Consider the following 12,750-nt stretch of genomic DNA (forward strand, 5'->3'; position numbering starts at 1 on the left):
GTTGTAATAAGCCATAAATCCAGTGTCTTTAAGACCATGATTTTTATGGTCTAACAGAGTTACGAATTTAAGCTCTCAGGCTTGGATTTTGAAAGTGTTGTGCAGGTTTCCTTTGAGGATGACTGATAGGTCAGATAGAGAGCGATTGCTTTGTGAAAAGTGTTCACCCACAGGTGATAGGGTGGTTTTGTCTTTTATCATTTTCCTCTGAGAGTTCATTCAGGAGCACAGCGATTGTCTGGTTTCACGCACATAGCTGTCCTTGGGGTGTTTGTTTAGTGCATTGGATGAGGTATGCCATATGTTGTGATAGGCATGTGTAGGACCCATGGATCTTGAAAGGTACATTATGGGGGGTGTTGCTCATTGTAGCAGTGAGGATACATCTGCAGGTTTTGCATCTGTTGTTCTGGCAGGGTCTGGTGCCGCTCTGAATTGGCGTCCTGGTCTGTGGGGAGCTCACTTCTGATGATGAGCTTGGAGAGGCTCGGGGGTTGTTCTGATCAGATAATGGAAGAGGAAGAGCTTGAAAGCTGTGTAACTCGAAAACGTCTCTCTCTCTCAACAACAGAAGTTGGTCCAGTAAAAGATAATTCCTCAGCCACCTTGCCCCTAATATTCTGGAACCGACATGGCTACAACAATACAGCATGCTACAGGGGTAGTCATTTCGCTTGTAAATCTAGAGGCGCCTGTAAAATGCAGCTAGGTGCCATAGTAGTGAACACTCTATACATGCCGGTGATGCAGACAATAGAAATATAGGGTGCTGCTTTCCTGTCCTCCCTGTGGAATCATGTTCTTCTCAAGAAAGGAAACCCACTCCCACACCAGTCTGCTTTCACAGATGAAACTCGTTAACCCAGCTCCATCTAAGGCTAACACGAAAAAAGATAGTCCTCAGTGCTGGGAACCGGCACTCTGAAAAATCGATATCAGGGTACAGAAGAACCCTTGAGGCAGCAGTGCCAAGGGTATGGTGCTGAAATGTTGCAACCACTAGATGGCACTTGCTTTCCATCCTAGGACTGATGGAGACTGGTCAATGTGAGCAGCAATTTATTGCTCAAGTTAATAAGTATGCAAAAAAATGTATTATCCTACACATTGTAATCCATCACCTCCATACAAATATTGCTCAAACAGATTTGCTGTGGCTAATAGACCTGAGAGAGAGAGAGAATCTCTCTCTCTTTCTATTTTGTAGCCAGTTAGATTTTTCTTTTTCCCACCCCCCTTTATTCCTTTCATTTCAGACAACCTGGTTATTATTGTAATTACCCGGAAAATAAAACTGTCATGGAGTGTCTTGGTACAAAAACTTACTTGATCTTTGGTTTTTGATGAAGAACAGCTTGAGACGTTCTTTAAAGGTGTTTTCATTTACATAGAACTCAACCTGTACCCTGTGAGCAGAAAGGAAAGAGAACTGAATTAACTGGGGCTGTCGCTAGTAAAGGTTTCATCTCAGAATCTTCCCACCTCTAAATACGTCCCATACCACCAGGTGCTGTTTCTATATTTCTCACCCACCTTTTCCAACAATCCATCCTGTGAACAAGATTTAAATAAGAAACCATTAGAATGCTGCATAGAGCAGTAACCAGAACTCTGGGGCCAGATCCCAAGCCCGATTCTGCTCAATTTGTGCTGCTCCTAAAGCACAAAAGGTCTGGAAAGCAGCCAAAACTCCTACGCAAACATTTACAGCCGAAAAATAGAAGATGTGCCAGGGTGTTGCAAGGTCTGGCCTGGGGCTATGCTGAACCATTCTGGCTCCAGGACTGGGAAGCTGCAGATGGCCCTCCTGCTCTGATCAGCTACTGGAAATGAGACCTTGCGGTGACAAAATGCAGCCATGATAATTACCCGCATGCACATACTTTAAAAAGCCATAGCAATGCATTAACCTGTAAGACAGACTACGGCCTCTTAAATAAGCTGTGTGGTTAACCCAATCACCCCGTGTGGGTACAAGCCGCTCCATCATGTCCCGCAGGTCAACAGATTCTAGCTCCTCTAAGCACACAGGAAGAAAGTTCCTCAGCAAGTCAGGATCAAAACGGGAAGATCCATGTTAATACCGAGCGTGGCACCTACAAGCTGCTGCATTCAGAAAATTGGTGTGACCAGCTCCTTATGGCCATCACTTCACAGCAAGTGGGCAGACATGTTCTGCACTCACTTCCAGCGGCCACGTGATCAAGGGGAGCCTCCCGCAGGCCTAGTCTGGCAGTCGCAAAGACATGGCTAGCTAGGTGGAAGCGCTCCATGGGCCATACAGGGGAAGGATCCCTAATTGGTGAGATCTCCTCCTCAGCTGGCACAGATCCGTGTAGTCATGACGATACGCAGCAGCTGAAGATCTGGCCCTTAGTGTTGATAATGGATCAAGTTTTAACGTAACCAGAGAGTTAGGAAAGGCCTCCCTGCTGCAGCGTGGACCCTGACTTCCCCAAAGGCATTCTCTGCCCTCCGACAGCCATTTGCGCTCACAGCCCTTTCCTACAGCACCTGGGCAAAGGGAGCGACTGATAACCCCTCACTCCTTGGCAACCCGTTAGAGACCCAGCACCATGTCACACATGGCAAGGGCCACAGCACAGAGAAACGGCCATGGTTGCCTGACAACTGGCAAATGAAACAAAAATGGATGCATTTGTCAACCAAAGTCACCTGGGAATCCAAAAGTTCCCCATAACTGTTAACTTCTTGGGCAAAGGATAGATCACCCCACTCAGAGGAGGCGGTCCCCATTACTGCCACACCCTACCATTACCTCTATCTGCTCTGGAGCAAACTACAAGTGCCTTCCTCTTGACCAAGCCCTTCCCGCTATCTGAAGCCCTCTGAAATACAGCACAATAAATCTCCCTGTGAAGGCAGTTCAACCACAACGGGAGCTGCTGCAGCATCAGTGGGTGAGAGGAATGTGAGAGAGGATCTACAGACCCAACCCCGTGGATTTCACTGGAGGATTTGCCTGTGTGAGGACTGCAGGTTCAGGTAACTATACATCCATGTCTTGTTTTCGAAAAGAAAAACACGTGCCATTTTCAAGTTCCTAAGAAGATACCCACCAGAGAGCTAAAAACTGTTTTTAAAAGGTACTTGCCCATGTTCCTTTAGGGCTCCCAGGTGAAAATATTTTATAGTTTAACCAGAAAATTGCACTGTTACCCAAACTAAGTAGAACAGCTGCCTTCTTTGCTGGCCATTGTCAGCATTATTAGCTACATGTTAACTTCATTATGGAAACACAATTAATGTTTAGTCTGATGAGACTGCTCTGCCCAAGAACGGTATGTAAATCTCCAATGAGACTGGCTGGATTCAGTGTTATTATACTGTTGCTTGTTCATGTAGTCAGTTATTTTATCTACTATTCAGTCCATTAGGAGGTTATTGCTTCAACTCACTGTATGCCATATTTTAACATGGCATGTTGATAGCGGATCTAATCTTGTTAAAGGCCACCAATGACTTGTTTTCTGTGTGATGTTCCAGGGATAATCCTTCCAAATTCCTGACCAGAACTTTGGAGCAACCAAAGAAACACTGCTTCCCTTGAAAAAAGAAAAAGGAGGACTTGTGGCACCTTAGAGACTAACAAATTTATTAGAGCGTAAGCTTTCATGAGTTATCTGATAAGCTTTCGTGAGCTACAACTCCCTTCATCAGATAACTCATGAAAGCTTACGCTCTAATAAATTTGTTAGTCTCTAAGGTGCCACAAGTCCTCCTTTTCTTTTTGCGGATACAGACTAACACGGCTGCCACTCTGAAACCTGCTTCCCTTGAGAATTTCTCCCAGGTTTTACATTGAGCCCAGTACAAGCTGGGAAAGGATTTTAGGAATTGAGTGAGTGCAGTGCAAATAGCCATCCAAGATTTGAAGGGCTTCCAGGGACTCAACAGTCTACAAGAAATTCAAGCCAAAAATTTGGAGCACTGTTGCTGCACACATCGCTGACTTCCAAAGTATTACATATAAAATATGAATGTCTTTCTATTTCAGGTAGAGGGTGGTGCCTGGTTTTGCATCGTGACTTTCACCCAGGTAAAACTAGATGGGGCTTGGTTTGTTTCGTTTTCACTTTATTGCAAGATTTACAATATTCAAATCTTCTCCAGATAGCTTCAATTCCATTACAACCTCCCCAACTCATACCTCATCTCTCCTAACCACCCAGCCTTGCTCTGCATTCTGAGTTTGCTCCTGTACACTCAAAGCTGAAAAGATTTAGAGGGTCTTTAACTCTGTCACTGTTGCAACAGAACGAGAGTGGTCGTGAGGCGTCAGAGATTCAAAGGAACGTCCTCGTATGTTGAAAGGCAGGGCTTGCCCCTTGTAGCAGCTATGTTCAGCAGGACTGAAGCTGTTAAAAAACAAACCCAGTCTACAAGACGACAAATTACCTCTGTTGCTAAGATACCTGATTTGACCATTCCAGCCAAACCTCCAATTGCTGCCAATTGCCTCTGAATTTTACTTGACATTTGGATATGTTGATGGTTTATTGTATCAAGGGAATAACAACGCTTGACAGGCAGGGAGTCTCCGGGGGACCTTCATCAGGCTTAAGGCTACAGATGGTGCTTGAAGGCCCTGAGGGGAAGGAGTAGCAATTTACATTAAATAAGGCCCAGATTCACCACAACAGCTACTATTCTACCCACAAAACCTCTCAGGCCACCTTCTTCTCCTCTACTACCCCCGACAGATACTTCCTCCAAATCCTATCTCCTGTCCCCACCTATAGACTTGCTTCTTTCTCACTTGGACAGTCCCGGTCCACCCTAGCTCCCTCGGGCTGGCTCAACATCCCCTGCTTCTAAGTTGTACGGAGAGGAGAACTCAGCAGATTGTTCTGCCTCATGACGAAGGGAGATGGAAGCACAAGTGCATCAAACACAGAGATCAAAGTCAGGCAGGTCAATACCTAAGCATCCAGAAGCCGTGGGAAGGAAGGTTTCCCTTCAGTTACATGTGTTATTTCAGAATTTATAAGGCCAAAGTCCAACCCAAAGTCAAGGCTCAAGCAAGGTCTGAATTTTAACCTGGCTCCTCTGCCTAAAGATCAAGAAGGCAACTCAGTGAATGCCCTGTACTTCAGCCATTGTTTGTGGCTGACTTTATAATCACCTGAATAAATGGCACAATGGGGAAAAGGGAGGTGATTTTAATATGAAGTGCAAATCTCACGCCTGGATGCTGGTGCTAAAACTGAGACAGGCTGGCAGAAGTCAGAGTCACAAGCCTAAGAACCAACCTGAGGGTGCAGATCTGGGATCTGGGAATCCATCGCTCTGTTATCCAGGATGTGCAACCAAAACCAGTCCCCTCCCTTGCAATACCTGCATGACAATTGCAACTATTTCCATTTTCATCTGCAAAAGTGAGGGAATTGAAACCCTAGACTTGTTCTAAGATGCCCAAGGCTGTGTGTGAAGCAGAGTTCGACTGCCGTAAAAGTATCTAGAGGCCTTTACAGACACTCTTGAAGCACCTCTCTTTGGCATTACTGCAGCTTCCCAGGTTGTAAATTACAGTTAGATTTGCTAATCAGAGCATAAAGGATTGTTCTGTAAATTAGCAATGGCTCTGTGTTTTATATTATAAGTAAGAAGGAGCCCATTAGTTACTGTTAAACCTAGCAAAGCAGCCAAGTGCAGTGAATTAGCAATCTCTGTGCTTCACTGCATGTTGTCTTTAGAATAACTGCTATTCTTCTTCTTCTTCTTACTATTATTATTATTATTTTTAAAACAACAACAAATTACCAGAGATAGTTGAAATATGATTGGGGACTGAAATGAAATGACCCGGGCATGAAAGCGGAGAGCTGCGGTTGTCATGCCATCCTCCACTATCCCATTCCTTTGCACCTATGTAACCGCCTGCACATATGAGGTTAGCTCTCGCCAAAAATTCAAGGCCTGGCACAGCCTGGACGGGAAGATTATTTAAAAGGAAGCCGGGCTATCAGCTCTAACAGCAGGGACAGCTAAATAAATACTTACTAGGCAAGAATGCCGAGCTGCTGAGGCAGTGCAGAGCAAGAGGGGTTTTTTAGAAAACCCGGTCATGGTTTCAGAATCCCTGTCCAGCCAGGGGGGTCTACCAGCAAGCGCTGACATTTTGATGTGACTGTCCCCAACCCTTCTGCTGGGAAGTCACGAGACGTACAGGAAGCAAAGGTCACCTTTGGAGTGAATGAGAGATCAGCTCCTCTGAGCTGTTTTCTGGTAAACTCTCTTAGTAAGTTAAAACAATTGTTGGTGAATTTAGGACTGTTCAATTCATGTATAAATATAACTGTATGAATGGTAAGATCATCATCCCCAGTTACAGTAGCCAGGATGAAAATGTGGAAGGGATAGAAAACTTTACAAACTTCAGGCCACAAGCCAACTAACTTCCTGGGGCCAGGAAGAAACTTCCTTCCCTCTCAGGAATGTTATGCATGATCACTTCACACCTTCCTGTGAATGATTTGGGACTGGACGCTAGCACAGACCGGAGGACCGAATGGACTGCTGGTCTGGTCTAGGACAGCAGTTCCCTTGGCAGTGATTGGGTTATGCCACGTGGAACTAGATAACACAGTGGAAAGTCAGGCCCGGAGGGAGTTAAAGGCATCAGCCCTCAAGTTAGACCAAAGCACACTGCTGCTAATCCTGCCACATCCCCAAAGCTACTGCTGAAAAGACTGCATTTAAGGCAAAGCCGGAGGCTTCTGGGCCATCAAGCTACATTCAGCCTCAGACACCAAGTCACTGAGCAAAATCACTTCACCTCTCTGTGTCCCTCAGCCAAAGCAGGTGGAAACTGGGGGGAAGAAACCAAGGACCTTACAAGAGAGCAGATGCTGTTTTCCTGACTGAGCTAATTACAGAAGAAACACCCTGCTAGCTTGCCTGTATATACACTTGTGACTCCAGTGATGCTGGCAGAGAGACTGCGCAATATGCCCTTTCACTGGCAGTATATTACTGAAAGATGGACTCCATAGCACAGGTGATAACAAACAACAGACCGCAGTTGGGAGATCTGGCATTCACGCTGCTCACGCTGCAAGGCGGGACGTGCTCACTAAGACAGTTTGCAGCTCTCAGCTTTGGGTGAACTGAGCAACTTGTGGAAAGAGATTTGAACAGACATTTATAGCTCATCAGGAGTAAGGGCTGGAAAATTTACAGCATTAAGCAAGGAAATCTATAAGACACACAAAGAGCCAAATGCACCCGTGCTGTAAGCCCATGGAGCTTCTCCCAGTGTACAGCAGGCCCAAAAGATTAATGCCCTGAAAGAAGGCAGGAGGAGAAACGTACAGGGCTAGCCGTGACTACAAGCACCATGCACCGCTCATCCTCCACAATCAAAGCTGAGAAGCTGGAGTTTAGAAAGCAAACAGAATTCCTGGAAACTCCAGGCAGTTTGCAGTTTTATAATGGAAAGAAGGATCTGAATTGAACACAGCTGGAATAACAGAAGCTACCTGCAAGCAACTTTGTCCTAAAACCCATTTTGCCTGTTTGTCAGTTGCTCACATGTTAGAAATGGAGACAGGGAACAGACCAACAGCCTGCAATGCTCAGATGGTGCAATACAATTCTGAAAAATGTGACATCGCTCCCGATGTAATGGGTTTTTTGAGATGATGAATATAGCAGAACTCCGAGAACCATATGCTGCTAAACAACATGCACACAGAAAAACTGCCAGGAAAAAATATCAGCAGAATTTCTGAAAGTATTTACATCGGCACAGTCGAAATGATGTGTCAGTTCCAAGCAGAAATAAATGAGAAGCTTCATAAGAAAGCTCAGGCATGTTAAGATGAATTATTTCCAAAGTTAGACTCACAAAATAATTTATCTGTGTCAGGGCACATTTTTTACAAATAAATCAGATGGCTGGAACTACTCACTACACGGCACGCATGAGCTCACTGCTCTCTGTCTTTGTTAAAACTTGTCATAGAACACGGCAAGTGTCTGGTCTCCAGCTAGGGCACTGATCAATATATGCTAATTCATCAGAGCTGCAGAGAATTAAATACATCTGTACAAAAGAGACGCTTTCCAAAAACATGGCCTGTCTTACAGAAAGATTTGCATTAGTAATGAAGAAACCAGCAGCAACGTCACTCTTAGGTTTCAGACAGATGGCGAGCTGATCTATGGCTTAAAAAGTCACTTAAAAATTATGAATATAAACACTGATAGATGAAAGCACTGAATGATTATAGAAGATATTTCTCTATGTGACAAACGACTGTATGTATTCATCAGTTATAAACTGCAACCATACAAAGAAATGCTCTTAAGGCAAGCTAAAACAGCAAGATCTCTGCAGCAGGGACTGTTCTTTCTTTCAAGACAAAAGAAAGACAGACAGAAAGACAAAATCGCAGAGTTTACACACTCTCATTCTTTGGGTCTGGAACCAAATTTCACAGCTGGCTCTGTAATGCTCCTAAGTTCCTGAACCAAAACCCCAAGTGCCCTGGGAAATTACCACTGGCAGTTCGAATGCCTCTCCATTCTTAAATAAATAGAATAATTAAACTGTATCATTCAACAGCTGAGTTGTTTAGAATTCTCACAGGACCCTTCCCTCCCCCTTTCATGACTGTACCGCAAGCAGAGAATTTAGAAGTGGGGTAATCATCAGAAAGTTATTGACATAATTATGGCAGAGGGGAGGAGGTGGCAGCTGAAATCTCAGCACCCCAACCTTGCTGGGCAAGAGGAGGAGAAGGCCATCCCAGCAAAGCACACAACCTGGGCTCTGGGATCAGGCAGCACTGAGTGTGTTCAAATATATAAGGGAAATGACAGGGATGAGGTGAAGGGACCCCACACAGTCTCTGGAGGGGAAATGGAGTTAAAACCCATCCCAAATGTCTGCACCCCCTTACACTCTGCAACCAGGGATGGGTGGATTAGCAGGTGCTCCCCCATAAATGCTCGAGCATCATGGGCAGCAGGACCTCAACTCCCTAAAGGTATAAAGCTGCTGGGAGGGAGATGGAGAATAGAGGAGGAAACAGTGAAAACAGACTCCCAGAGGTCCACAGGTGCACAAACTGCCACTCGCTCCTTCTTGCGACATTCAGCACAAAGTTGACGAGTCTGTTTAGTAAGCATTCAGGTGGGTAAATAAATGAGAGGTGTCACCTCTGCTTGACTTCACTTAAATCCCTTGCAAAGGCAAAGGTCTGCCTCTTGGGCAAATGATCCCCTCCTCCCTGAACCAGGGGGCAAATCCTCACATGGGTACTCTACACACACTCAAGCATGCCAAGGGCAGCAGCCCCAGCAAAGGCATCGAGCTCAGTCTGACCCAGAGCCAGGTGTGTCCTGATTTGGAATAACACAATGGTGGGGTTCGCACAATTCTGAGACACAAATACCGCCAGCCACTGTTTGTGCTGCACATTCAGCAGGCATTTTCAAGCACATCAGCTGTTAACCGGAGGGCCTGATCGAGGCTCTCAGGCAGCTTCTTTGTTCAAGGAGTCATTTGCACACAGGGGATTGTTCAGAAAGGATTTATTTTGGGGGGCGGGGAAAGCAGAGATATAAACCCACCTCTGCTGCAAATACAGTTCAGGGCAGAATGTCATGGGGTGGGGAGGTTCTCATTACTGCCACCTCTGGCTGAGAAAAATGATCAAGCAGTCTTTCAGAAAGAGAGAAGGCAAAGCCCAAGATGCAGCAAGGAGGAACGTTTTGCTCCAAGTCACCACGCCCCTTCCACGGACAGGATTTGCCAGGTGGTGGGTGTATTATTGATGCATTCAGAGGGAACCGGGGGCAATCTTCCTGAAGGTGAGTTAGCATGGCAAATAAAGCAGCACGTTATAGTCAGGGCGAAAAAACCAGGCCCCACTGTTAAATCACCTGGTGCTTTCAGGCTAATGCACACACGGATACGTGCGCTGTCTGGTACTACCCGTTCAGGTAGGAGGCTGCAGGTCACCTCCTGCAGCTGCAAGCCGGCAGGTTACCATCTAGCAGTTACGTTAAGTGCCCAACTCAAACGAATGGGCTGCCACTGCCACAAGGCGAGAGCTTTAAAAGGGAAAAGGTGCAAAGTCCTGTGGGTAGCTCAGTGTAAGTCACCATAAATAGCAGGAGCTGCTAGGCTGCCTTTCCCCTCAGGCTCTGCCCCCTCCTTTCAGCAGACGCCCTCGGGCCCAGTTAAAGAGAGAGCCGAGCAAAAGGGAACAGCTATTGCAGGTGCCTCCCTCTCTGGGCACCCACCTTGAGGCCTGGTAAAGGGGACTGAGGTGCAGAAGGCGCTGGGCACCCTCCTCTACCCCAGGCTGGCTGGGGTAAGTACCTGCAAGGGGCTGACATTTACCCCAGGCAGGGCAGCTCCTGCAGCCCACAGCTAGCAGCATCAGGAAGGCAAACATGGGCCACTGTTCCTGTACGAACCACAGCCGGCATCCGGCAATCGCTGCTTAGAGCCTCCCACGTACAGCACTAAGCAAAGAGAGTAGGCACCATCATCAGTGAAATACCCCCACCAAACCAGTCTCCTCGAACCGTCACTCAGCGATTTGAAGACAACAGGGCAGCTGTGTTCTTAAGGTTAAAAAAGCCTCCTTGCCCTGAGCTGCCCACAGGACTTTGCACCAATACCCCCCGCCCCCCGCAAAAAAAACCTGAGACACCCAGAATCACTATAGTCATTTTTAAAACTCATGGCTAGCGCTTTGAAAGATTCACCTGATCAACAAAAGCACTGGGAAGCAATGAGAGGACATTAGGGTACCTATATGACAACACCAGACCCTTGGAGCAGTGATTCAGTCCTGGGGTCAGGGGCATGACACCATTGGTACAGTGGCATTGTGCTCACTTACCACCAGGATGGGATTTTGTCCTTGGACTCTCCTATCTATCTTTACTGATTATTTATCGAAGGCTTGTAGACAGATTTTTTTTAAAAAATGACAAATTTAATTCCTACGTAAATCAGGATCCGACATCATCAACTTGACCTGGGCATCATGTGGACAAGCACCCCCAACACAGACCTCCTAATGAGCCTCAAACTAGACAGTCTCCCTGCCATCGCAAACCCACAGTGTTTACCACCCATGCCATGGCTTTTCGATGTAGATGAATCTAAAGATCTGGATACTCACTTTCTCTTGTTGACCAAGCAGAGTCTGAAACTGAACCCATGGAGATTTTATTTCTGGGAGAAATCTTGCAGCATCTCCCCCAGTCTTTCCAGCCTGGATCCACCCTAGCTGGACTTGTTTTGACCCACTCCGATAATAATCAAAACAAGCCTAGTTAAAAGCCGATTGCTTGGAAGTACTGTAATTACTGTCATTATGCACTTCATAATGCCTGAACACCTTCATTTTCGTAGTATAGGCTTGGTTTCTTTTCTCGGGGTTTTTTTTTTTTTTTTTTTTGTACTTTACTAACCTAGGATCACAGGCAATTTGTTCCAAGAAGATGAGCTTCCAACAAAAGACATTTGCGTATCCTAACAAGTACAGAACACAAGCTAAAAATGAGCACCGCTCCAATCTCAGGAACTAAAAAGGAGCTGTCTGGATAACTAGGAAAAATAAGCAGTTTCATATCTCTGCAGATCTCTTGTATGACAACGGTATCATCCCTAGATATTTCGGGAGAAGGTGAAACAAAAAAACGTAGCCCTCTTTCCTAAGGAAAAAATGGGGCTGAAAAGTTAACACAAATTAATATGCAACACAAACAATAGCAAGACACCGCACATAAAGCTACACAGCAGAGCTCTCCCAGGTGAGATGGGAAAGAGAGGGTTAAAAAGAAGATGCACTGTTCCAGCCAAAACATGAGATCCAGAATTTTTTATTTCCATGAGACTTACATGGATATTTCAGACTGGAAAGTCTGCTTACAAACTCGTCCCACCTCAGGCCCTGCGCCACGACTGACTGGCAGATCTGCACAGCACAACCCTCCTCAGATTCCCTTACTGCAATGACAGCTGGGGATGTTTTGAAAACCTAGAAGGCTCCAAAAACTACTGACCAATCAAAAGAGTGGGGTTAATAAAATGCCAGCTCGCCTTGGATACTGCTGCCATCCAGATGCTTTTTAAAAAGACAGGGGGAAATTCATTCCTAGAAAACCAGCGGAGCTGCAATGGGGTTCATTTAATCCCTAGTTTATGATGTTTTCAAAATTCAATTTTTATAATACTCTCAGAGGAGGAAAGAAGGTGTTGAGTGTAAAACACAGGACTGGAACTCAGGAGATCTGGCTCTGCCACCAATTTTGTGTGTTACCTTGGGCAAGTTACTTTATCCCACTTTTACAGAGAAGTTTTGTCACTGGGCATTGTGAAGCTTAATTAATATTTGTAAAGCTCTCTGCAGTTCTTGACTGGAAGGTGAGAGGGAATAAATGCAAATAATCATTATTGTACCTTAAAAGACTCTTTTCCCCTTCCCAATTTGGCAAACACTGAAATTTTCCTCTCTCTAGTTCAAACATTTTTTCATATGCACGTGCCTGTTTAATCACACCACCAACTAGCAGCTCACACAACATCTTTCTGCAACAAATCATCCCATTATCTTACCACTGTCATCCTCTGATATTAGCAACACAGTGAATCCGGGAACTGTGTTGGTTAGTTAACCAACCAGAAAGGGGGAGCAGAGATACATGAGCCTTTGTGAGTGTGTGGGAACATGGGACATAGGCCTGGAAGGGCTCTCCTGT

At 45.5% G+C, this 12,750-nt stretch overlaps 1 protein-coding gene across 11 annotated transcripts in view; it reads right to left on the bottom strand.

The window, feature by feature from the left end:
• Nucleotides 1–12,750, bottom strand: part of KCNT1 (potassium sodium-activated channel subfamily T member 1) — a 197,918-nt gene that overhangs the window by 79,670 nt on the left and 105,498 nt on the right. For all 11 annotated transcript variants that reach the window (XM_043530478.1, XM_043530477.1, XM_043530479.1 and 8 more), the window contains one exon: nt 1,327–1,406. In XM_043530478.1, the coding sequence (XP_043386413.1) occupies nt 1,327–1,406 (80 nt within the window). The remainder of the gene's footprint in view (nt 1–1,326; nt 1,407–12,750) is intronic.

The sequence above is a fragment of the Chelonia mydas genome, chromosome 16 (assembly GCF_015237465.2).
Source record: "Chelonia mydas isolate rCheMyd1 chromosome 16, rCheMyd1.pri.v2, whole genome shotgun sequence".
Lineage (NCBI taxonomy): Eukaryota > Metazoa > Chordata > Testudines > Cheloniidae > Chelonia > Chelonia mydas.